Source organism: Macrotis lagotis, chromosome 1 (genome assembly GCF_037893015.1).
Source record: "Macrotis lagotis isolate mMagLag1 chromosome 1, bilby.v1.9.chrom.fasta, whole genome shotgun sequence".
Lineage (NCBI taxonomy): Eukaryota > Metazoa > Chordata > Mammalia > Peramelemorphia > Peramelidae > Macrotis > Macrotis lagotis.
In genome coordinates, this window is record NC_133658.1 from 344,218,593 (window position 1) to 344,243,625 (window position 25,033).

A 25,033-nucleotide genomic window follows, 5' to 3' on the forward strand; every position below is an offset into this window, starting at 1 on the left:
TCACCTTTGAAGCCATAGATGGTGCATTAGATTACAACTTGAAAATTCTAGATTGTCTTCACCTTGTGGCAGAATGTCATCACTTTTGCAGTCAGGTGACTTGGAAAGAAATCAGGTAAAAGAATCTTGTTCCTTCCTATCTTAAAAATCAGAATTTTATGGGACCTGCTGGACTAAATGGAAGTACTTTTATCAACCTGATTTCTCAAACTGAAACTAAAGTTGACACCATTTTGGTGGTCAGTAAGATCATGGGATTTAAATCTGGAAGAGACTTTAGGGATCATTTATATGGGAGGAAACTGAGACCTCATGAAAGTATTTGACTTACCTAAAAATCCTAGAATGAGTAATAGCAGGATTGTAATTTGAATATTTGGGATCTCTTGACTTCAAATTCAGGATTTTTTCCTTTTATTGATTAAAAAACTTCTCTAGGAAGTAAGTCATATTTGCCTGTTTTGGCTATTATGTGTAGTTCCTATCATTCTGTGTCACTGATAAAAAGTCAGATTCTATGGGAAACATCTTGGTAACCCTATCAAATGAATGAGCCTAGACTTAGGCAGGTAAGGCCATTTTTTCTAAGGACAAAATTATATTCCTTTTTATCGTGATCATTATGGTATTGTGGTAATGATACCTCATATTTATCATTCAGATGTCATATATGATTTTATTACTAAGAAGCAGCATGGAGTAATGGATAGTCAGCTTTAAAGTTTGAAAGACCTCTGGATTCATGTCCTGCTTCAGTTTAATAATCTCTATATTCTGATGAAAAATTGGTCCTTTTTCCTCACCAAGATCAAATCCCTCCACTTGGACCCCGATCCCATCCCTTTGATACTTTAGCAGATTACTCCCCATAAAAATCTCAGTCCCTCTTTCTGTCTGATCTTCGTTGTCTCCCTGTCTACTGACTTTTTTCTTGCTGCTTATAAGAATGCCCTAATTTCCCCCATCTTTAAAAATATCCTTCCTAAACCCTACTATTTCCTCAGACTGTTAGCCTATATCCTTCTTTCCTTTTAAGTCAAACTAATAGAAAAGGCTCTGCCTCCTGTCATTCTCCTTTCTCTTATTTTTCAAACCCTTTCAGGTTAATGTCTCACCTAATCATTCAGCTGAAATTGCCCTTTCCAAAGACAGCAAAAGTTTCTTAATTGCAAATTCAGTGACCTTTTCTCACTCTTTCTCCTTGACCTCTGTTTTGTGACACTCCTCTGGTATAAGAGAGTCCCTCTCTTAGGAGGAGGTAGAACCTTCCCCTCATTGATTCTTGCTTTCTATAGATGGTCTCACATTGTCATACTCCCCACAGTGTAAGTGCAGTTCTCAGTAGGTTAATTCCTTGACTGAATACCCAGTTTTTGTCTTAAGACCAGACCCATGAACCAACCTAGGCATTGGGGAAAACAGTCCCTTAATGCAGGGGCAAGGCATGTCTGACCTAGGGGCCCATATAAGGCCCATGAAATCATTTGGTCTGGTGCTTCCAAGGCAACTGCAGGTGGGACTTGAAATTCCATAAATCTAGAAACTTTTTAAGGAGGGAATTAGGTAAATGTTTGACCAAATAAAACAGGCTAATTTTTGGCCCTTGGCAGAAAAAGGTTCCCTACCCCTACCTTAATGAGTTAGGTTACTGAGAATAACATGTGAAACAGTGAGGATCAGTTTAGTGCAAGGAGAAAGGGAAAGAGAAAATAGGAACTGAAATAAACTCAGGCAGAGAGAGGCAATATGGCTGGTATGGTATACCAGGAAAGGGGTATTCTGAGGTATTCTTCTGAGAGTGAGAGTGTTATATTATGATTTTGGGTGCCTTCCCCCCTCTCCCCTGCCCTACAGCTGACATATTTGCTTAGCAGGGGTCAGGGCAAAATATTATTTTGGGTGTTTATTACCACAAAGAAAAAGTGCTTGTAGACAAAATATTTGGGTAACACAACTGTCCTTCGAAAAATAGTTTTCCATGACTTTTCTATAAGCTTACAACCTCCCTTAAGGGGATACTATAATAGTGATCTAAGACAACCAGCTTCAATCTTATAACAACCTCTTTACAACACTTAACATTGTTGACCATCTTCCCCTCCTGGATATTCTCTCCTCTCTGGTTTTTATGACACTCTTTCTTGGTTCTCCTCCAAACTCCTCCTTTGTCTTCTTTGCTGGATCAGCATCATCATATGTCCTAATCCTTAACTGTAATTGTATCCAAGGCTCTGTCCTTGTTGGTCCCTCTTCTGTTCTATCGCTACCACCTTTTTTCCTTGGAAGTCTCATTGACCTCTCATTTCATCTATCATTTCTGCACAGAATTCAAGATCCTAAACCGTATTCCTGTGTTACCAAATTCCCATTGTAAATTCCCTACTGCCTGTCCCATAGACATCTAAAACTTAACAAATCCAAAAACAGAACTTATTCCCTCTTCAAAACTTAACTTCACTATTTCTATTGAGGATGCCATCATCCTTGACTCTTCTCTCCTTCAACCCTCTTTACTATCTAATCAGTTGCCAAGTTTTGTTGATTCTGCTTCTGCATCTCTTATCCATTTCCTTCTCTACACCATGCAGTTACCACACTGGCAGATTTATCACCCCCACCAGCACTATTACAGTAGTTTTAGAGTTGATCTCCTTGCCTCAAGTCCCTTCCCTCTCCAGTCCTCCACTACTCAGACAGGTCTAACCAAATCACACACACACGCTCCTTTCTTTAAAAATCTCTACTACCCGCTTGTTGCCCCTAGGATAAACTAGAAACTCCTTAATTTGATATTTCAATTATTTCATAATGAAACCCCTGTCTACCTTTTGGGATAATACTCATCACTCCCTTTTATACTATTCTTAAGCTACCCAATGAAACTGGCTTTCTTACTTTTCCTTACTCATGCCTTTACACAGGTTGTCCTCCAGGGCTGGAATGTACTCCTTCACTTCTGCCTCTTAGAATCTCAAAGCCCACCTCAAGAGTCACCTCCTACATGAAATCTGTCCCAATTCTCTTAGCTGCTAGTGTTCCCCCTCCCCCCGCCCGTATATTTTGTATATGTTTTGTATTTATTTAAACATCTACAGGACCTAATAGACTGCATTGTTTGTAGTAGGTTCTTAATAAATGCTTATTGATTTGTTACATTGAGATAGTCCCTTAACTTCATTGTATTCCAGACAATTCTATAACCAAAGAGGAAGTATAGTTGTCATCTGCATTGATAAAAGACCTACTCATCATAGCACTGAACCAAAGCTACTCATTTTTTAAAATTTTATTGATGCTTTTTGTTTTTACATCACAGTCATTTATGGCAGTGTTGTCCTCCCTTATTGATCAATGAACCTTCCCTTGTAATACAATGTGTGACTTATCTGGCTCAGTATTAAACATTCCTCATCCAGTGCTCCTTACTTCCCTCTTCTAGGAAAGAGGAGTTGTGCATCTCTCTTTTTTTTAATTTTTTAAATTAACATTTTGTTTTCCATTTATATACAATAGTAGTATCTATCTGTGTATCATTTTTTGTAAGGTTTTGAATTTTACAATTCCCCCTCCACACAGAAGGCTGTCTGATAGTCTTTACATTTTTCCATGCTATACATTGATGTAAATTGAATGTGTTATAAGAGTAGACATAAAATTAAACATAACCCCCCCCCCCCCCCCAAGAAGATGAGAAACCTCAAGAATAGATAGAAAAATGTACTTCAGTCTGTGTTCAGATTCCAATGGCTCTGTCTCTGGGGTGAATTGCCTTCTTTATCCCAAGTCCACCAGAGAAGTTGCTTCAATATTTTTCCCACAGTTGCTATTACTAGCTGTACCTCCACTCTATTTCTCCCCACTCTCATTTATTCTCTTCTCTCTCTCCTTTCATCCTGGCCCTGTCCAAAAGTGTACTGAATCTGAGTACCCTCTCCCTCGATCTTCCCTCTGTTCTATCACCTATTTCCCCACCTTCCCTCCCCCCATTCCCCCTTATCCCATCCCTTTCTTCTCATTTTTCTCTAGGATAAGATAGATTTCCTCACCCTATTAAGTGTGTATGCTATTTCCTCTCTGAGCCACTTCTGATGAGAATGAAGGCTCACTCATTCCCCCTTGCCTTCCCCCTTTCCACTCCATTTAAAAAGCTTTTTCTTGACTCTTATGTGAAATTTTTGAGCTTCTTATTCATCTTTCCCTTCCTCCCAGTACTTTCCTTTATCACCCATTGACTCCATCTTTTTACTGTATTATACCATTATATTCCACTCCTTTCTGTGCTCTGTCTATATATGGTCCTTCTAACAGCTCTGTGAGTTATCAATATCTTCTTTCCATGAATACAAACAGTTCAGTATTATTAAGTTCCTCATAGTTAGTCCTTCTCATCCACCCCTTTTATGGTTCACCAGAGCCCTGTACTTGGAGATCAAGCTTTCTGTTCAGCTCCGGTTGTTTCAATAGGAAAGTTTGAAAGTCCCCTGTTTCATTGAAAGTTCATCTTTGGGGTGGCTAGGTGGCACAGTGAATAGAGCTTTGGAATTTTGCTGGAAGTTTTTCTTTTGGGATCTCTTTCAGGAGGTGACCAGAACAATTTCTATTTTGCCCTCTGCTTCTAGGATCTCAGGGCAATTTTGCTGTATTATTTCTTGAAAAATGAAGTCGAGGTTCCTCTCTTGATCGTGGCTTTCAGATAGCCTAATAATTTTTAAATTATTTCTTGCTGGATCTGTTTTCGAGGTCGGTTGTTTTTCCAATGAGATATTTAACATTTTCTTCTAATTTTTGGCATTTTTTGGAAGAGTTTTATTTCTTCCTCATTTCTTGCAAAGTCATCATCTTCCTTTAGTTCCATTCTGCATTTGAAGGAGTTATTTACTTCAGAGAGCTTTTTTATCTTCTTTTCCAGCTGACCAATTCTGCTTTTTAAGGCATTCTTCTCCTCATTTGCCTTTTGTGTGTTTTTTCCATTAGGCCTAAACTGGTTTTTAACATATTATTCTCTTCAGTATTTTTTGTATATCTTTCACCAAGCTGTTGATTTTATTTTCATGATTTTTCTGTTATCGCTCTCATTTCTCCTCCCAATTTTTCCTCCATCTCCCTTAATTGCTTTTCAAAGTCTTTTGAGTTCATCCATAGTCTGAGCCCATTTTCTATTTCTTTTGGAGGTTTTGGATATGAAAGCTTCTATTTTTTTCATCATCTGAGTATGTGTTCTGATCTTCCATGGGACTGAAGTAATTCTCCATGGTCAGATTCTTCTTTTTCTGTTGTTTACTCATTTCCTCAACCCAAGACAGCACTTCCAAGGTTTTGAGAGGTTTTTTTGGGGGGGGCACCCCACCAGGACTTTTATTCCTTCAAGGTCCTATGCTTTCTTGCCTGCACTTGGATATGTAGATGCCCCACCCCCCACTTCCCTCTGCCCTAGTGCTATAAGGAGGGATCCAGCTTGGCTACTTAGTATGGAAGCCCAGACTGCAACCTGGATCTGAGTATAGGCAAACAGCAGGGTCCTACCCCAGGGAAAGCAGAGAAATCTCTGCACACTTCCCTTACCGTCTCTGGGGGTGCAGGTGCTTTCTCCAGATTCTCACTGCAGGTTCTTCAGCTGGTGCTCCCTCACTACCCATTCATTCTGGTGTAACAGAATTCTTGCCCCTCCAAGCTGTTGTTGGTGATCTCTGGGCTGGGCTGAGGCCACAGCTTTTCCCCCAAATGTATCACTCAGTCTTTCTATGGGTTCTACCCCTCTAAACTTTGGCTAGAGTCATAATTTGTTGGCTTTTGGAGTTTGGGGGTGGGGAGTTCCTGGGAAATGCTGCTTTCGTGCTGCCATCTTGGCTTCGCCCCTGTGCATCTCTTTTCCGTGACCAGATTGTTCATTATAGTAACAACTTAGCTTTGCCCTTACCATTTACATTATTGTGGTCATGATAAATTGTTTTTCTAGGTCTGTTCACTTCACTCTGAATCATTTCACTCTAGGCCTCTTAGGTTTCTCTGAATTTCTCATCTTTGTTTCTTGCACTATAGTAATATTACTTTACATTCCTGTTGTTGCTATGGATATTTGGTTAGAATTATATCCCCAAGATAGTCATTTTAAAATACACCCACATGCACATTGAAACCTTCCTTGAAAAAAAGAAAAACATTTAAAGAATCAACAAGCATTCCTTGATTAAATGCCTATTATGGCACTTTCCTAGACACAAAGCAACCAGTAACAAATGTAGCTAACTGTGGAAAGTGAATTTCACATCTGTAATTCTCACCTTTTTTCCTGAGAAGAATTCATATTTCCTTATAAGTTCTCTAAGACCAATATTATTCCTTAGAATTTATCAGCATTGTTACTGTTGTTATTTTTTACATTGTTATTATCGTATTGTTCTCTTTGTTCTACTTTCTTTACTTTGAATCACTCAATTTCTTTTTAGTTTTTTTTGCAAGGCAGTAGGGTTAAGTGGCTTGCCCAAGACCATATAGCTAGATAATTATTAAGTGTCTGAGGCCAGATTTGAACTCAGGTACTCCTGACTCCAGGGCCAGTGCTCTATCCACTGCACCACCTAGCTGCCCTGAATCACTCAATTTCTAATGTTATTTTTTTATAATACAGTAATAATTATTTACATGCCACATGTATCTTAAAATCCAAGGTAGTCAGTAATTTCCCCATAAATTCCACATTAGTCTCTTTAAATTGCTTCCCCTTAGGCCAAATTCCCTGTAAAATCTTTGGCAATAGAGCTTTCTTATCTCAAATCCAACATCCTACTATCTCTAGTGCATGTTAAACTACTCCCAGCTTTTTCCCTCTTTATCTTAACAGTGAAATGGTTACTTCCTTTCAAGGTTCTCTTTGTTTCTTAGGAAACACACATGTCTTTTACATGATCAAGCTGTATCTTAGAACAGTAGTTCCCCTGCTTTGATTCATATACCTTTTGACAAAATGAAATTGTCATTAAAGCAAATTAAAAACTTATCAGCCACTTTTTTATATATAATAGACTGAGAAAAATTCAGCAGATGTCAGGGTAGCTGAGATGATAGTAGCCCTGTAAACAGTTGTTCAATTTTTAAAACCACATTTTAGAAAGGACATTGAAAAGCTGGAGACTGCCCTGAGGAAAGTGACTAGGACTTGGAGAACATACCATATGACTGGAGATGTTTAAACCTATAGGATTGAAGGCTTCGGACTTGATGGTAGATAACATGATGCATGAAAAAGTACTGGCTTTGTGACCTTTCCTCTGACACTCACCATGAAGCTCTGAATGGGTTCCTGTTTAGTAGAATTCAGTATTTCCATTATGTAGATCATCTTGTAGAATATTCAGAGTAACTAAGGTTGTTTCTAGGTTCTTTTATTCTCATTAAGGCAATTTGCTTGACATCTATTAAACTTTTTAAAAAGAAATTCTTATACTCAGTGTTGATGTCCTTTTTACTCATTCATTTATTTTATTTGGGAAGAGGAGAGTCATGTTAGAGTTGCTTTAATTTGCATCACATATTTTTCTAATTTTTATGCTTTCCATTAGTTTTTGCATTTATTTTGTAAATCAACTCAGTCGTTAAACAATTGTTAAATACCTGCTTTATATAAAATACTGCCTGGGGGATAAAAATACTAAAAGACAGACAGTCCCTGACATCTAAGAGTTTGCTATAATACAGAAAGACAAAAGACTGAAAAACGGGCATAGTGATATCTGTCTAGGAGTCATGATGCAAACCAACCTGAAGGAGGACAGTTGAATATAAAATGAAGAGATCAATGACTGGACTTCTTTAGATGGAGACCTTAGGAGTCAAAAAGTGTGAGTATTAAGGCTAACGCTGCCTTACCAAGATGTTCCTATGGACACGGTCAATTCTTTGATCTTTTATCTTATAAGTCATTGGTTTGACTCAGCTTACTTGGAAATAACTTCCATATAGGCAACAACTACTTACCTGTCTGTTAAAAGAATAGCTTTATTTGTGTGTGTGTGTGTGTGTGTGTGTGTGTGTGTGTGTGTGTGTGTGTGTGAGAGAGAGAGAGAGAGAGAGAGAGAGAGATTTGGTACTTGTCGTGTTTAGTGTATTCCAATTTTTTCCTGGAAGAAGTTACTTATAACATATATGTATGAGGCTGCTGCCCTATATTGATCCTCTCACTCAGACCTTTGGTCCTAATTTTGCCCTTTGGACCAATACAAACCAAAGCAAATGCTTCCTTTCTCTGAGGGCCTTCCAGGCAGTCTCAGAGTATCACATTGTCAGAGTTTGAAGGGATTGCAAAGGCTATCTATTCCACATTGTGACAAATAAGAGTGTGTTTTATAATGTTCTAACAAGTGGCCATCCAGCTTTTGATTAAAGGCCACCAATGGGAAGCAACTCACCACCTCCCTTGCTGGCTGTCCCTTTCACTTTACTTCAGCCAGGTTTGTTGGCAATTTTTTCCTTTTGTCAAACCTCAGTCTATTTCTCTGCAACTTCCACTGTTGTTCCCAATTCTTGACTTAACTCTTGCCATTTGGAACTAGGAAGAATGTTTTTTGGAGGAGTTTCAGATGGGCACAAGTCAGGGCTTTCAAGACTATCATTTAGCATGATCTACTTCAAATAACCTAGAGATCTGAAGGGCAAGACTCATCCACTAAACAATAAATAAGAACAGTGGTCTCCAGATCCTTTTGATTGTACACCCCATTAGTAAAATGTTTTTGAGCATATATACAATATATGTACATTTATTTTAAAATTACATGCATAAATACAGTGAGACTCACTACTCAACACAAAACAAAAATGGGAGTTGAGGAAGTGCTGTTATCCTGGTAACTGCCCCAGGGTGTTTGCCATAATCATGAAATGACCAGGGGTGGAAGGAACAGGAAAGGGAGATGGGAAGGAGGGAAATGTTCCCAGTGATACCTTGTTCACCTGCTGCTATGGGTGCTACAACTACCTTAAGAAGCTGGTACCCTAATTTTACATTGTAAGTGGTGGGGAGCAGGGGAGTGTTGGATCATAATAGCTGAAGGGTAAGTATAGTTTTGGAAACAAATCCATATTTGACTATTGCAGGGAGGGTGGATGAAGTTCAAGCCTACATTCCCATTCTTCAAATTATCATACAACTCTTGGGATCACTAACGATTACCAGAAGAGGGGGGACAAGCAGCTACTCAAGGAATTCAGAGGACAGGGATGGTAAAGAGCCTTGAGCCAGTAAAACCTAAGGACCAGTTGGCAGTGAGAGGCTTCCTTGAGTTGGTGAACAATAACTTATGCCTTCCCTATTAGGACCCTTGATAACCCAACCACTTCAAAGTCAGAGACTTCTTTATTTGTCATAGAAAGCTCTTTAATAACCCGAATGTCTAGCACAACGATAACTTCAACCTACCTTAAGCCCATGTTGATATTGATATATACCTACCACGTTGACAGGAAAAAAGAAATGCAATGATAACAAAAAACTAGCCAAATTCCCTCTTCTATATGACAGTCTTCTAAAGAAACACTTGACAGCTGTCATGTCCTTTCGGAGTTTTCTCTTCTGGCTAAACATACCCAAGTTCTTAAGTCTGACCTCATATGCTGTTGATTCAAGGCACTTCACCATCCTTATTGACACCTTCTGCTTGCTCTTAAGCATATCTGTATCCTTAAAGCATGGCATACAGCACTGAATATAATAATCTAATGATCATCTGGCTAGGGCAGAAATTAGAGGAAATATCATTACCTTAGTTTTGGAAGCATACACCTCTTAATGCAGCACGAGATTCCCTTAGGATTTTTGACAGTCATATTTAGCCTGTATTCCACTAAAACCCTCAGATCTTTTTCAAACAACAATATCTACTCCATCTTGTTCTTGTGAAATGAATTTTATGTACCAATTTTGTTGAGCTTGGCCTATGACTTTATCAAAATTATTGATAAAAAATATTAAACAACACAGGGTTTAAACATACTCCAGTGGAGACTTTCCACTTTGACAACTAAATCATTTAATTGTATAATCTAGTCAATATCTCTCCAACTTTACCACGGAGATAGTATGAAATCTTATCTATTGCTTTCCTAAAACCTATGGTAAGCTGTGTCTACAATAAGTCTTATGATCTAACAATAGTAATCCTGTCCAAAAAGGAAATAAAGTTAGCCTGGCATGGAACTGTTATTGTTAAAGTCATTCTAGTCTTTGCTCTCTTTAATGATCTATTCTAGAATTTTCCCAGGAATCATAGTCAAATTTACTGACGTATTTTACAGACTATACTCTTCTTTTGTTCACCCCCTCTTGTGGTTCTTTCCCATTTTTCACAATCTTTCAGATCTTATTCCCAGTAGGTAGTTTCACAGTCACATCAACCAGTTCTTTTAGTATGGAATAATTCATTTGGAGTTTTCCTGGATATCACTTCAATATTGGTCTTTTTTTTTTGTCATTTCTAGTACAAAGGTAATTATTGTCCTTGGGGGAAAAGAAAGAAATAAAATAGGGATTGATCAGTTTCTCCTTTTCACTGTTGTCATTTGCCATTACTCCATTGTCCCTAAGCTTTGGTTTCATCCCTTTGACCTTCTGTTTCTTCTGATGAAGCAGAAAAGTACTTTTATTTTTAGTATTCCTTCACTGGCCTCAGTTCATTTCAAGCTTTAGCACTCATGTTTTATAGGACTGTGCACGAGCTGTTATAGTTTTTCTTTAGAACCAACCTTATGCTACATTTATTTCACATTGTTTTGTGGTTGTTCTCATTTACATTGGTAGAGACTTTGTAAATATTGTATTCTTGGCTCTGCTTCCCTTGCATTAGTTTATGAAAATCATCGTTTCCCTGTTTTCATCATTTTTGTCATTTCTTATAGAAATATTCCATCATATTCATGTACCACAGTTTTAGTCTTTCTATTTAGTCCATCTATTTTGTTTCTGGCTCTTTGCTACCACATACAATTCTAAATTGATTTATAGAATGCATATAACTTTTTAAAATCTCTGTTGTTTGGTTTAGTCTTGTGCACTCACTTAAGTTAAATGTCATTTCTCTTCCTCATTGGAATTATTTCCCTCTGTGCACAAGAATTTACACCTTGAAGATTTTCCAACACATCTGGACTAACACCTCTCATAAAAAATTTTTGTCCGTGAGGTCCTAGCTATTAACCCTTTGAAATGTGCTTTCCACAAATATATGGTACATACATAACCATCCCAATCACAAACTCTTAAGAAAATGTAGTTACTTTCTCTCATAAATACATCATTTCCATACCAGCAATCAATGTATCTCTGTTAGTAAAAGTCACTGTCCTTTCACTTTACCTTTTCCTTACCCTCAGTCTTCCCTCCTTTTTCTCCTCCACTCTTCTATATTATGTGTATGTGTGTTTATAGCTATATAATTTGAAGACAACATTCATATTCCCCCAATTCTTCTCTTGTTCCAGCTAAGCACCCATGAAAAGAACTTTTGAAAATGATGTCATTTATCCTTATTAGGTGTGAAATGTAAGACAAGAAATTGTTGTCTCTCTCTTGCTATTGTGTACTGAATCTCTTTTTGCAGTAGTAATTATCAAATAGATCTTCTTTTACTAGACTTTTTACTGAAGATGCTAATAATTATTGCTCACATTTATAGCCTGTAAAATGTATTTTTCTCACTTCCACTCTTTGATGTAGATAGTTAGATGATGATTGTAAAAGAAGTATATAAACTGTTAAATAGTATATAACTATAAGGTAGAATTAGGATTATTGAATCTAAATCTGGAAGGAAACCTTAGAGATCCTTGAGTCTTCTCCCTCTTTTAACAACACAGGTTAATTGACTTGCCCAAAGTTATTTAAATGGATAGTTGATAGTAGAGCTAGGTGGTAAAGTAGTCCTGGGTCTGGAGTCAGGAAGACTGATCTTACTGAATTGAAATCTGGCCTTAGACACTTAATAGCTGTGAGACCCTGAACCAAGTTACTTACTCCTGTTTACCACAGTTTTCAGATAAACTGGAGATGGAAATAACAAATTGCTCCAGAATCATTGCCAAAAAAAACCCTAAATGAGATCACAAAGTGTCAAGCACCACTGAAACAACTGAACAGCAAAGGCAAAGCTAGCTGGTATTCACACCATGCATATACAAATGAGATTGTGCCCAAATTCTAATAGACCATCAACCAACTTTATATTCACCTCTTATGACATTTATCACACACTACTTTATATTGTAGATATATACAGATCTTGGGACAGCTAGGAGGTGTAGTGGATAGAGCACTGGCCCTAGAATCAGGAGAACCTGAGTTCAAATCCGCCCTCAGACACTTAATAATTACCTAGCTGTGTGATCTTAGGCAAATCACTTAATTCTATTGCTTTGACAAAAAAGAAAAGATATATACAGATCTCATTGTTTTTCTAGAGTATAAGCTTCTGGAGGTCAGATATAAAATATCTTAGCCAATTTGGGATTTTAAGACCATGCAACAGAATAATAGAATGTCCAAGATGGAAAAGATTTTTCATATGCTTATCTTGACCAGTTGCTCACACACAGAAATTGATTTTTCCAAATCAGTTCCTTCCTGTACAGAGAGAATGATAGAGCTGGAACTAGAAACCATTATAGGTACTTAATTAAATAAGTATTTGTTGAATGAAGTTTTCAACTCCTTATAGTTCACCAGTAAATCAACAAGCATTCATTAAATGTCCACTTTTTGCTGGAGATATAGGAACAAAAATGAAATAAAGTTGTTAAATCCTTTGGGAGGTATAGGAGTGGGCATCTAGGTGGCACAGTGGATAGAGTTACCAGCCTTGGAGTCAGGAGGACCTGAGTTCATATTTGGGTTCAGATATTTGATCCTTACTAGTTGTGTGTCTTTGGGCAAATTACTTAACTTTATTGCCTAGAAAAAAACAAAACCAAAAACATATGTCCTATGGGAGAAAGGACAATTTATACACAAATAAGTATAAACAAAATAAATGCTAAGTAAAAATGGGGGTAGCCACCTAATAGCTAGAAAGATTGGGGATGACTTCATGGAAGAGGGACACTTCCTTGAGCTGAAAATGATTCCTTCCCTGTATCCAGTGTTTTATAGCCTTCTCTGATCTCCCTATTTCTTTCATTCTATTTCTGTTACAATTACTTCTGCATATATCTTTTTCCATCTCAAAATCTTCACTTGAGTAGAATTTTGAAGGAAATGAGGGCTTCTTAGAGTCAGGTGGGAGGAGGGAGCAAGCTAGCATAAAGATACTGAGATGGGGAATTGGATGTCCTATGAGATCTTCCTACCAATTTGAACCATTCAAGGATGGAATGAAATCTGGACTCCTTCATTCCTTGTTGGGGATATGGTGAATGGGATGAACTTTTCTGAGAAATGTTGCAGTGGATAACCTTGAGGATCTTTCCATTTCCTGAATTCTCTGATTCTGCCCCTGGGACCATAGAAATTCTTTTCCATGTTCTACCTGACAATCAGTGATTGTGCACAATACAGTCCTTACCTACAAGGAGCTTGCTTTGATGTAGGATAGAGGGAGGATCTAGACCCTTGGAGGAAGGATTTAAAAAGGCAAAGAAATAAAATGGAATCAGGTCCTCCTGACCCCAGGGCCAGTGCTCTGTCCACTGTGCCACCTAGCATGGAGGTAGGAGAAGGTCCAGTTTTAGTGGAGAACCAACCACTTTGTTGTTATCCATATTGCTTCCTGCATTGTTGCCTGTTTTGGTTTGGATTAGAGTGGGGCTGGTTTGGGTCTTCCCTTTTACCTTGCTATTTGAGTCCTTGAATTCCGTGGGGCAATTTAGCTGAGGCAAGATAACTAGACTCCTTCAAAAGGGTGGAAATGAAATGAGTTATTAGATTAATCAGATTGGGAGCCAAAAAAGGATCCAGGGTGGGGGAGGAAGGTTATTGTTTCATATACTGGGGTAAAATGGACATATTGCCTCCTTATCTGCTGTATTTATCTTCTTTAATGTCAAGGTATAGTTTCATCACCATTTTTGTTGATAAATTTTTATCAACTGTCTATTCACCTCTGTCCATCTATGAATTACTTGAATTTGGTCTCTATAGGGAGTTATAAAGTATAGAAGTTCATTGGGTCATAGATTTAGAAGTGGAAGATACACATTTCTAGGTCTATATCCCAAAGATCACAAAAAAGGGTAATAAACTCAAGTACAAAAATATTTATAGCAACTCTTTGTAGTGGAAAAAAATTGTAAATTGTAAATCATGAGGGATGGGAACTTCAGAATAGCCTGGAAAGACTTGCAAGAACTAATACTGTGTGAAGTGAGTAGAACCAGAACATTGAACATACTAACAGCAACATTAAGTGATAAGCAACTATCATGGACTTCTTCATTTCAGCAGTACAATAATCAAAGACACTAAAAGACTTGTGATGGAAAATACTATCCATATCCAGAGAAGGAACTATGGAATTTAAATGCAGACCAAAGCTTCCTATCTTCAGTTTTTAAAAGTTGCCTTATGTATTATTCTGAAGTTCCATCCCTCATGATTTCTTAGAGAACAATAGTGTTCCTTCACATTCATATATCAGAATTTGTTCAGCCATTACTCAAGTGATGGGCATACCCTCAAATTTACAATTTTTTTTTCTATTACAAAGAATTGCTATAAATATTTTTGTATTTGTGAACTTATTACCCCATTTTGATTTGATTCTTCTTTAACAACATGATTAATGTGGATCTATGTTTAGCATGGTTACACATTTATAGTCTATATTAGATTGCTTTCTCTTAAGAGGAGAGAAGAGAGGGAAAAAGAAAAATGTGAAACTCAAATGCTTGTTAAAAACTATTGTTGCGTGTAGCTGGAAAAATAAATAAATCATTTTTTAAAAAGTGAAAAATAGAAGTGGAGGGTACATTGAAGAATATAACTAGACAGAACCTGAGCCCAAGTGAAGTTTAGTAATTTGTCAAGATTACACAGGTAGCAAAAGTAGAATCCTTCCTAATTGTCATTTGTGGGAAAATAGTCATAGAATTTCTGTGACTGGATGGGACAGGGTAAAGGAAAGAAGATTTAGATAAAACTATTTTTCTAGAGAAGGTAAGATGCTTCTTGAGAGTAAGGATTTTATCATTCATCTTTGTATCAACATTTTAGGGAAATGGTGAGGAGAATCACAGATTGGCAATTTATATGTAATCTGTAATTTTAGTGAGAGTTAAAGTCATTTGCCTACGATCACATCTCTCACATGTTCACCTATACAACAGATGACCCAGATCTTCCTTATTCCAGAACTGACTTTCTCAACAATGTCACTCTACTTCAAATGGGGATACCTAAGTATCCCATTTTGAATTCAGATTTTTTTTGTGATGACAGAAACACTTTTTTCAAACTGATGGAATTCTTAGTATTTGTTGCTGTTTTGGAGAGGGGAGTAAGACAGTTGGAATATGAAACATAACAATTTCTGTGGACATTATTACGTGTTCTTTTCTGCTAGATAAACAGGGTCAAAAAAAAAAGTTTGAACTGGTAGGAAGAATGATGAGAAACCTGGCTTCTATTTCTAGCCTTGTCATTCATTTTCCATTTTGGTGCCCATTTCATAGGAAGAAAAATGATTGCCTTACAGAACCAATGGAAAACAACAAATACAGAACAGTTTGGCCTTTGCAGGGAAGAATAGTTTTTCAGTAGCAGGATTGATTGAGGTTTATTTTCAATGACTTTCTCTGTGAATGGTCCCTTTCCAAGGCATCATAGCATGATGCAAAGAACTATGGATTTAAAGTTAGAAGGCCTAAGTCCAGGTCCCAGCTTTGCTATATATCACATATATGATACTGAGAAAGTCATTAAACTTTTTTTGTTCCTCAGCTTCCTCATCAAAGTGAGGGAGATAGATTAAATAATGGCAACAGCCCCTTCAGCTCAAAATGATATGATCCTTTCTGCTTCATCCAACCTGACCTTTGTTCTTCCTGGCAGGACTGGTTGCTGCCACAGGCCATCGGACTTCTCTCTCTTGTTTATGGAATAAGCTCCTTCTATGTTCCTGGGGTTGCACCAATTAACTTCCACCAGAATGACCCTGTAGAAATCAAGGTAAGTGTATGCTATGTTTGTAGAAAAACAATAAAGGTACAGGTGGGATAGAGAGTCTCCTTGGGTTAACAGAAGAATTCTTCATTCTTAGAAGAATAGGGCGCTAGATGTGCTATTTGCCTTTACTTTGAGCTATCTCCTTATTTCTATAATATGTGGGCTCTCCTGTCCTCTTTATGTATCCAGATGGTAAGTCACTCATTGGGCCTAGAGTTATTTAGTGCAGTTTAACTCATTTTAGTGTTTTGGGGTTTTTTTTAGTTTGTTTTGTTTTTTTAATTCCTAGTGCTATAATTCCTGCTGCTGCTGCTACTGTACCATCTAAACTCCTTCTTTGTTTCAGTTTTGCCCCCAAATGTGGCTATAGGAGAATAGCTTTATCTAATGAGTAAAGAAGAGACCATGGATTATTCCTAGCTCTTCCTCCATCTCTTTTTTATGACCTTGGCCAAAGCAAGGCCTTTATTTTCAGTACGCCTCAGTTTCTATTCTAACATTTCCTCCACAAACGTGCTCATAATGTGGAAGTGACTCTTAATTCTTTAAAGTTACATCCTAATCCTTCTAAGGTAAGATAGCTTTGAGTATCTCTCCTACCTTCTTTATTAGGCCAGCCCCTCAGAGCAGAAACCTAGGAGTCATTCTGGATTCCTCATATCTCTTACCCTGTATATCTGAGCTTTGACAAGGTCTGTCAATTTCAACTTTGCAAATTCTGGTATATACCCTCTGATACCACCCTTATATCTTGATTATTGCAGTAGCATTATTGTAGGTTTGCCTGTCTCACATCTCTCCGCACTCCAATCTCTTCTCCAACTAAAGTGATTTTCCTAAAACATAGACCCAATCGTGTCATTCCCCCTACTCAGTAAACTCTAGTGACTCTCTGTTGCCTCCAGGATCAAATTCAAAATACTATTTGGCCTTCAAAGCCCTTCACCTTCTTGTCCTCTCCTGCCTTTCCAATGGATATTATTATTCTCCAACAAGTACTCTTTGATCCAGTGATAATGGCCTCCTGGATGTTCCATGAACAAGAACTCCATCTCTTGGTTCTGGGCATTCTTTCTGGCTCTCCCTCCTCCATTCTTACTACTAATCTCCCTGGCTTTCTTTAAATCCCAACTGAAATTCAATCTCCTTCCTTTCCCAACTCCTCTTACTTCCAATGCCTTCCTTCTATTATTTCCCATTTATCCTATATATAGTTTTATATGTATTTTGTTTGCATGCTGACTCCCCCATTAGATTGTAAGTTCCTTGTGGGTAAGGAGTAGCTTTTGCCATTTTTTTTTGTATCCCTTGAGCTTAGAAAGGTGCTTGATACATAGGAGACATTTAATAAATGTTTGTTGAATTGAATTGAACAAAGATCAAAGAAAAAGAACCTGCTTAGCTCAAAGCAGAGAAGTTTCAATGTTGGTCACCAGGGGATGATTTTTTTGGGTGGGGAGAATCATAATAACTCATGAAACCATATGCTAAGATATTAGGTGTTACAATCTGCTTCCAGCTGAGGCATTGTAGATTTTTTAAAGGACTAAAGTCTGAACGCCATAAAAAGTTAAATAATTTAATTTAATTTTTTTAATCTGGATATTTGCTATCATTCATTATCCCAATTGAGAAGTTTAGTTGAGAACGTACCAAGGGTTAGGAAGTGGTGATAATTCTTTATCTAGGAGGAAGAATATAGTAAATCCTATGGATTTGCCTGATTTGAAGATTATGCCCTCTCTGTCCTTCCCTCCAGGCTGTGAAGCTGACCAGTTCTCGAACTCAGCTGCCCTATGAATATTACTCACTGCCCTTCTGCCAGCCCAAGACGATAACATATAAGGCAGAGAATCTTGGTAAGCGCTTCTTTCCTCCTGACAGCTTGTCCCAATGAAATAATAGCGTCCCTTTCTCTCAAGTCTTTTCTTTTTTGGCAATTTCTGGGTCAGTCCAGCAGATGCTGGTTCTCAAACTGAAAGAATAATTTTCCTAATTCTAATAGTGAACAGAGCTGAATCCAGAAGTAGTCTAAAGTGCCTCTGCATGTATCTTATCTGCCCACAGCTACTCCTGTCCCAGTAAAAGTTTATATACCAATCAATGAATAGGCAACTCCCTGCAACTGTCTTAAATATCTTCTTTACTAAAACTCTTCCCTCCCTACTCCTGAAGGAGTAAGATGAAGGAAAGGTAAACTTGAAGCTGAACAGAGTTTGTCTTTTGTAATCTCTCACCTCTTTGCTTCTGAACCCCTACCTCTTCCACCTCCTAGTACATTATGAACCAGCTTGCCTGGACCCCAGTGTCCTGATATCCTCTGGATAGATAAAGCCCTTCCCCAACCTGTCTTCTTCCAAAGTGCCCCACATTCCAAGATTACCTCTGATTTCCTCTATTTCCTCCATGTTCAGGGCTCCCTTTCATAAAATAAACTTTCCCTTAATTCTGCCATCTGACCTGCTTTTTTTTCCTCCTCTTCATGGCCAAACTTTTGTTATTCTACATGCACTTTTGCCGTTGTAGTCTTATGTCCCCACTATGAAGCTGTTCTCCCCCAGGCATTAATGACCTCCTTACCATCAAATTCAATGGCTTTTCTTGTCTGCATCCTTCTGAGAATATGACTATGTCTCAAGGTTCTCTCCTTGGTCTTCTCTACATTCTCTCCTTTGTTGATCTTACTTCTACTATGGTTTCAGTTATCAATGCAGATTACTCTAAAAGCTAATGTCAGTTCCCTATTTCTGGCCTCCTTTTGGCTATCTTCACAAGCTGAAGGAATAATAATCCTAAAATATGACTGAACCACCTTGGCTTGAAATATGATATGTTTAAAATCAAACCCAAGACATCAGTTTATTAAGCATTTGCTATGAGCTAGAGACTGTGCTAAGCATTGGCGATACAATCACAAGCCAAAAAAAAGACAATCATTGCCCTTTAGGCCAGGTAGGTCCAACCTGTGACCCTCATAAAATCCATTCATGTGACATTGTTACATTTTATTATTATACTTGTTGATAATGTGGGTTACATTGTAATCATAAATCAATATTAAATTCTATATGCATCTCTTGACAATTTTTGTTGGGAGATGAGGCCCAGAAGAGCTAAGAGGTTAGACACCCATGCTTTAGGAGCTTGCGTTCTAATGAGTGAAGAAAAAAACACAAAAGTAATTTGGGGATGGGAGTGGTGAAGAGCAGGGGAAGGTTATTATGGCATTAAAATCCAGAATTTTAGGAGGTTGACTGGCCTGACCCCTTTACAATATATAGGCCCTAGGAGGAACACACCAATGGGATAAGGGGGGCAGTATGGTGGAAAAATACTCATGGCTGAGAAAGACTATAGCAGTTAAATTGATGGATATTGCAGTATGAAGAGGCCTCAGGGGAGGAAGCATGTTACTGGATGAGAATACAGCTCCCAAGGCATGATGTTAAAATGCAGAAATTCAGAAGCATAGCCATAAGGGGAACTCATCAGCTTTCCCCCAAACCTGCTTCTCTCCCCAAGTTCTTTCTCTTTTAATAGTTTCACCATTCTCATAATTCATTTAGGCTAGTAACCTTATATTTACCTTTGATTCTTCCACAATCTCCCCATCTCATTCAGCTAATCATTTCCCTAAGTCCTACTTTTACCTTACTTCTATCTCTGCCAAATTACTATCTCTAATATCTCATCCAGTTCTACCTTCTCTCTCTCTCTCTCTCTCTCTCTCTCTCTCTCTCTCTCTCTCTCTCTCTCTCTTCCCTATAACTACCCTTGTCCAGGATCTCCTTTCTTCTTTCTTGAACTGTTTCAAAAGCCTCCTTCCTGTTTTCTTTCCTCTCCAATCATCCTAACCAAATAATCTTCACAAGGCATTGCCATGATTATGTCACTTTAAAAAAAAAAAAACCTTTTCATTTCTCCACATTATGTGGAGAAATGAAAAGGTTTTTTTAAGGTCACTCTACTGGCCAGGCATACTAATTATCTATTGTGAATTATTATTTTGTTTTGTTTTATATTTTGGAATTGTGAGAAAAGTCAGGCTCCAACCTACCTATTTAATCATCTCTTTTGTGTGCCAATCAGACTGAACTACTCTCTATTCTTTATTCTTGTCCTTCCCTTTCTCATCTTTGTCAAATGATCTCATTCTTTGTTCATTCTATAACCAGGCTTAGAATACTTCCTCCTTCAATTCCCTTGAGTCTCCAATCAGATATTATCTTCTTCCCAAAGCTGTCCTCCCATTCTCACCCCTCTACAGATACCACCTACATTCCCAGAAGATTCTTTGTTCAGGAACTTCCCTGGTTCTCTTTTGATATCTTCATCAGAGGAGTTCTTGTTATATCTTCCTCTTTTTTTCTCCCACCCCAGTAGAATTTCAACTCCTTGAAGACAATGATTATATAAGTTTTTATCTTTTTAATGATAACTGACATATAATACTTTAAGGTTTGCAGAATGTTTTGCACATCTTATCTCATTTGAGCATAACTCTTAAGAGGTAGGTGCTATACATATATATATATATATATATATATATATATATATATATGTATTATGACCCTTATTTTACAAATGAGAAAACTGAGGCTTAAAAAAGTTTTAGAGGTCAGACGTGAACTTAGGACTTCCTAAGTTCAAGACCAGCACTATATCTACTAAACACTGTTGCCTCTCTCACCTTGTTCTATGTATCTCCCATTCTGGACACAATGTTTCCTACCTAATCATCTGAGAGACGTTTGTTGAGTTTAGCTGAACTTGAAAAGAGACCTTAAATAACAACTGAAAGATTTTGTCTGGAGCTACATTGGATTCAGTGTTTTATCTGTAATTTGCTTGAAGACAAAATCATGATGAGTTGACAAGTGAAACAAAACGAGTGTGTTTTGATGATAGAATTGACATTCAGAAAAGACTCCCATGTTAGGTCAATAAACTGAACCTAATAAGATAAAATTTAACAGGAGTAAATGTTATTTTAAGTCCAGTACTGGTGTTTTAAGAGTATAAGAAAAATTGCTTGTGACTTAATACCAATTATTGTAAAAAAAAAATCTGGGCATTTTGGCTCATTGCAGTGGAGCAAAAATGTGGTATAATATCCGTAATTTCACTGTACTCTACCCTAGTCATTTCACATCTGAAGTATTGCATTCATCCCTGGCCCCATTTTAAGAGGGACCTTGACATAGGGAAAATTTACTATAAGAGTAATGAGTGAAGGAACTGTAGAAGAGAAAATTAAGGAGGACATGACAGTAGTCTCCAGATATTTGAAGAGTTGTTTTATGGAATAGAAATTAATCATATTCTATGTGGTTCCAAGGGTCAGATTAAGTGCCATTGAGTGGAATTTAGAGGAAGGCAGATTTAGAATAACTCCCAAGATAAATTCTAAATGATAAACAATTTAAACATAAAGAGGGATGTCTGAACTAAAATAGAGTAGGATTAAAGGTCTTGTCTTTCACAGTCAAGGGAAACTGTATATCCAGGCTAAGAATTGATGAGATTATTAAAGTCAATATGAATCATTTCATGTATATTGATTAAAAGACTCCTGGGTGAAAAAAAGGCAAAATTAGAAGAAAAAAATTTTCAACATTTTTTAATAAAGGTCAGAAACTCAAAATCTATCTGGAATTGACAGAAACATATAAGCAGTTTTCAAAAAAAAAAATACACACCTTCAAGAACCATTTTTTGAAATGTCCAAAATCATTAACAATAAGAAAATTCCAAATTAAAATACCCTGAGGTATTCCTCAGACCAGTCATACTGGCAAAGGTAGTAAAAGATAGACTGGATAAGAGGAGTAGTCAATGTTGAATAGGCTTGCTAATTCACTGCTGATGCATCTATGAATTGATCCAGTTGTTCCTGTTAACTGGGTGGAATTGTGAGAAAAATTATTAGGATCTTCATAATTTTTGATCCATCAGTCTTATTCTTAATGTATCATTTCTGTAGTTTCCAACTCGCTGGGACTCTATATGGGAATTTCTTGGCAAAGATACTGGAGTGCTTTGCCATTTCCTTCTCCAGGTCATTTTACAGCTGAGAAAACTGAGGCAAACAGTTAAATGACTTGCCTAGAGTCACACATTTAGTAAATGTCTAAGACCAGATTTGGAATCAGGAAAATAAATCTTCCTGACTCCAGGCCTGGCACTAATCCACTGCATCACCTAGCTGCCCTATCAATCTTACTACTAGGTATCCTACCCCAAAGAATTTGAAGATTCCTATATGTATCAACATATAGCACTTTTAAAAATTACATGTAAAGATAATTTAAATTATATGTAAAGATAATTTTCAATATTTATTTTTTGTATGATTTTGAGTTTCACATTTTTTCCCTCCTTCCCCTCTCCTCAAAACAGTGAATAATCTGATATAGGTTGTACATATACTATCATGTTAAACATATTTCCATCTAAGTCATGTTTGTAAAAGAAGAATCAGAACAAAAGGGGAAAAACATGAGAAAGAAAAAAATTTTAAAAAGTGAAAATAGTATGCTTTGGGTCTGCATTCCAACTCAATACTTCTTTCTCTGGGTGTGGATGGCATTTTCCTTCACAAATCCTTAAGAATTGTCTTTGAAGACTGTTATTGTCAGAAAGAGCTAAGACTATCACAGTTGATCATCATGTTGCTGTTAAGGTGATCAAAGTTCTCCTGTTCTACTCACTTCACTCGGCATTAATCCATCTAAGTCTTTCCAGGTTTTTCTAAAATCTACCTGCTCATGATTTCTTTTTTTTTTTTTAATAAAACAAATTTATTAAGAAAAGGTTACAAGACATGGTGGGGGAGGCAGAGAGAGAGAATGAATGAACAGACAAAGGAGAGAGAGAGAGAGAGAGAGAGAGAGAGAGAGAGAGAATATGAATGAAAATGAACAGACAAAGGAGCCTTGGTCAGAGAACACTAAGCTGGCCCTGAACCGGGAGCCAACCCAGGTTGCCTCTCATCCAGAGGGCAAAAGGTGAACTCCCTTCCCCTATACTGCACCAGAAATTAGGTAGAGGGTAAAGCCCAAGGAGATCAGGATACAAATTTAACATTAAATTATGAATTAATGGTACCTTAAGAATTAGGAGGGTCTCCACCCCGAGCAGCTTTTAAGATTACAATTGTTTCTGTTACAATCATAATTCTCTACTTTAAGTCAATTTACATCTATGCCCTAATTCTTTGTAGAGGCTAGTCTTGGCTGCTCGTGATTTCTTTTTTTTTATATATATATATTTATTTATTCTCATTTTGTACAAACAATTTTTATACATTAATAAAAGGAATAAGAGGAAACAAAATACCCCTCCCTCCAAAAAATATAGACTCACTTGAGCAATAAAGTAAAGGGGAGAGAGAAAAAAATTAAAATTAAAATTAAAAAAAAATAATAGTAATAATGGTAGGTATGGCCAGGTGGCGCAGTGGACAGAGCACCAGCCCTGGAGCCAGGAGCACCCAAGCCCATATCCAGCCCCATACACCCAACAATCACCCAGCTGTGTGACATGCAAGCCACCCCAACCCCACTGCCCTACATAAACCAAAAAAAAAGAAAAAAAAGACATAAAATAGTAATAATAGTAGGGATGGCTGGTTGGCAGACAGAGCACTGGCCCTTGAGCCAGGAGCACCCGGGTCCGAATCTGGTCTCAGACACCCAACAATCACCCTGCTATGCGGCCCCAGGCAGGCCACCCAACCCCATTTGCCATGCATCCCCCCCCAAAATAATAATACTAATAATAAAAAATGTGCTTCAGTCTATGTTCCAACACCACAACTCTATCACAGGTGGATCACATTCTTTATGATAAGTCCATCACAAAAGTTACTTCCATATTTTTCGCTGTTGCCACCGCTGATCGCAACTCCCTTCATTCGTAATTCTCCACTACCATGTACTATATTTTCTCCCTCCTTTCACTGACTCTGCTGTAGGGTAGCTGAGTGGTACAGCAGACAGATCCCTGGCCCTGAGGCCAAGGGGCCCCGAGCCCCCATACCACCCCTTAGGCCCAGCATCCACCTGGCCCTATGGTCCCAGACAGGGCATCCAATCCCAGCCCCTTGCAAGAAATAAAAAAGAAAATGCATTATATCTGACCACTCTCCCCCCATGGTCCATCCTCTCCTCCTTCATTCACATCCCCACCCCTTCCCCCTGCCCCCCCTCCTTCTTACTCCAGATGTCTATACCCCATTGAGTGTGTGTGTGTGTGTGTGTGTGTGTGTGTGTGTATATATATATATATATATATATATATATATATACTGTTTCCTCTCCTAGCCACCTCTGATGAGAGTGACGATTCCCTCGTTCCCCTTTGCCTTCCCCCCTTCCATGTCATTACAATAGCTCATTGTAATAAAGAAAAATCTTATTATATGAAATATCTTGGCCTATTCCCCCCCCCTTTTTTTTCTCCCATTACATTTCCCTTTTTTCTATTGACTCCATTTTTACACCATATTTTATCTTCAAATTCAGCTTTCTCCTGTGCTTCATCTATAAAAGCTCCTTCTACCTGCTCTGTTAATTGAGAAGGCTCATATGAGTATTATCAGCATTTTCTATACAGGAATACATGCAGTTCATCATCAAGTCCCTCATATTTTACCCTTCTCCTCCAATCTCTCTGCTTCACCTGAGTCCTGTATTTGAAGATGAGATCTTCTGTTCAGCTCTGACCATTCCAACAGGAACATTTGAAATTCCCCTGGTTCATTGAAAGTCCATCTTTTTCCCTGGATGAGGACATTCAGTTTTGCTGGATAGTTGATTCTTGGCTGCATTCTAAGCTCTTTTGCCTTCCGGTATATTATATTCCAAGCCCTATGAGCTTTTAATGTAG

At 37.7% G+C, this 25,033-nt stretch overlaps 1 protein-coding gene across 2 annotated transcripts in view; it reads left to right on the forward strand.

The window, feature by feature from the left end:
- Positions 1–25,033, forward strand: part of TM9SF4 (transmembrane 9 superfamily member 4) — a 53,628-nt gene that overhangs the window by 9,030 nt on the left and 19,565 nt on the right. Inside the window, exons 1-3 of one of the 2 annotated variants that reach the window (XM_074211861.1) lie at positions 8–115; positions 16,031–16,147; positions 17,904–18,003. In XM_074211861.1, the coding sequence (XP_074067962.1) occupies positions 74–115; positions 16,031–16,147; positions 17,904–18,003 (259 nt within the window). In that variant the 5' untranslated portion in view covers positions 8–73. Of the gene's footprint in view, positions 1–7; positions 116–16,030; positions 16,148–17,903; positions 18,004–25,033 lie in introns of those variants that run through there. The other variant, XM_074211860.1, reaches the window with a different exon arrangement.